The sequence below is a fragment of the Cicer arietinum genome, chromosome 7 (assembly GCF_000331145.2).
Source record: "Cicer arietinum cultivar CDC Frontier isolate Library 1 chromosome 7, Cicar.CDCFrontier_v2.0, whole genome shotgun sequence".
NCBI lineage: Eukaryota > Viridiplantae > Streptophyta > Magnoliopsida > Fabales > Fabaceae > Cicer > Cicer arietinum.
The window spans coordinates 29,325,710-29,326,734 of NC_021166.2; the positions used below are offsets into that span (position 1 = coordinate 29,325,710).

The 1,025-nt window shown below is 37.6% G+C and overlaps 1 protein-coding gene across 1 annotated transcript in view; it reads left to right on the forward strand.

The window, feature by feature from the left end:
* The window catches only part of LOC140918737 (uncharacterized), a 3,213-nt gene extending 2,848 nt beyond the window's left edge, over positions 1-365 (forward strand). The window contains 1 exon segment of the mRNA XM_073363531.1: positions 225-365. Coding sequence (XP_073219632.1) covers positions 225-365 — 141 coding nt within the window.
* The last annotated feature ends 660 nt before the right edge of the window (positions 366-1,025 follow it).

The window sequence follows — 1,025 nt, forward strand, 5'->3', positions numbered from 1 at the left end:
TGCATTCCAACTGTTTGATAAAATGTCACAACCATTATTATGCTTGCATTCCAACTGTTTGTTAAAATGACACAACCAATGCAAATGCATTATTATCACTTAGAATTTTGGTGGACAAACTCATGGCCATGTATGATGTTATTTTTCCAAGGTAGACCGTGCCTAAATTAAGTAGCTCTAACTTGAAATATTCTGAAACTTGGGGGTGATTACTTGTTTTTCAGGACCGAATGGCAACCCAACAAAAAGCAAAACGAACTAAGGTTGCAACTACATATTTCGCCCCACAACACGATGCATTCCTATTCAAGACCATGGCAACACAGGATACCATGCCAAACTCCCAGCAGTCCACAAGTTTGTAAGTGAAATTTTTTTTCAGTTGGAAGACGATGAATTTGTTGACATCCAGGCTATGATTGCTTCCCGAGGATGGGAGAAGCTGACCACATTTGTCACTGTTGATTATTATGACCTCGAAATAATCGGAATGTATCAGTTCTTTAAGAAATTAAATCAATTTCATACACACAACGGAAATAAATTGCGGCATACAAGATTAGCAATTACAGGTAGATGGATAAGAGAATAACCAAGATGCATGCGAGTCAAATTTCCAGTTTAAACAATATTACCTAACACAGAATATGTTTAACATGCATCTAATATTAATCACACATACAAATATTGCAAGATAGAAAATTAAAGGAGTTAAGGGTTAGAGAAGATTGCACCAAGAATTTATCCTGGTTCAGTTGTCAACGAGACAACCTACATCCAGTCCTAACAATCCAATCGGATTTCAGATTTTCTTCTCCAATGGAAATAATCAATTACAGATTGTCCAGTTTCATCCCCGAAACCTATCTATCTCTAATGATCTCTTTCCTATTGATCACCCTCTGATCCTTGTAGACACTCAGCAGTCTAACACAGAATCAAAGTACGACTCCTTCTTGTTGAGCTCTCTCACCCAAGAAGGTAGCCACCAGTTTCAAGCTGGCTTTCTCGCTTTCGTTTCTTTT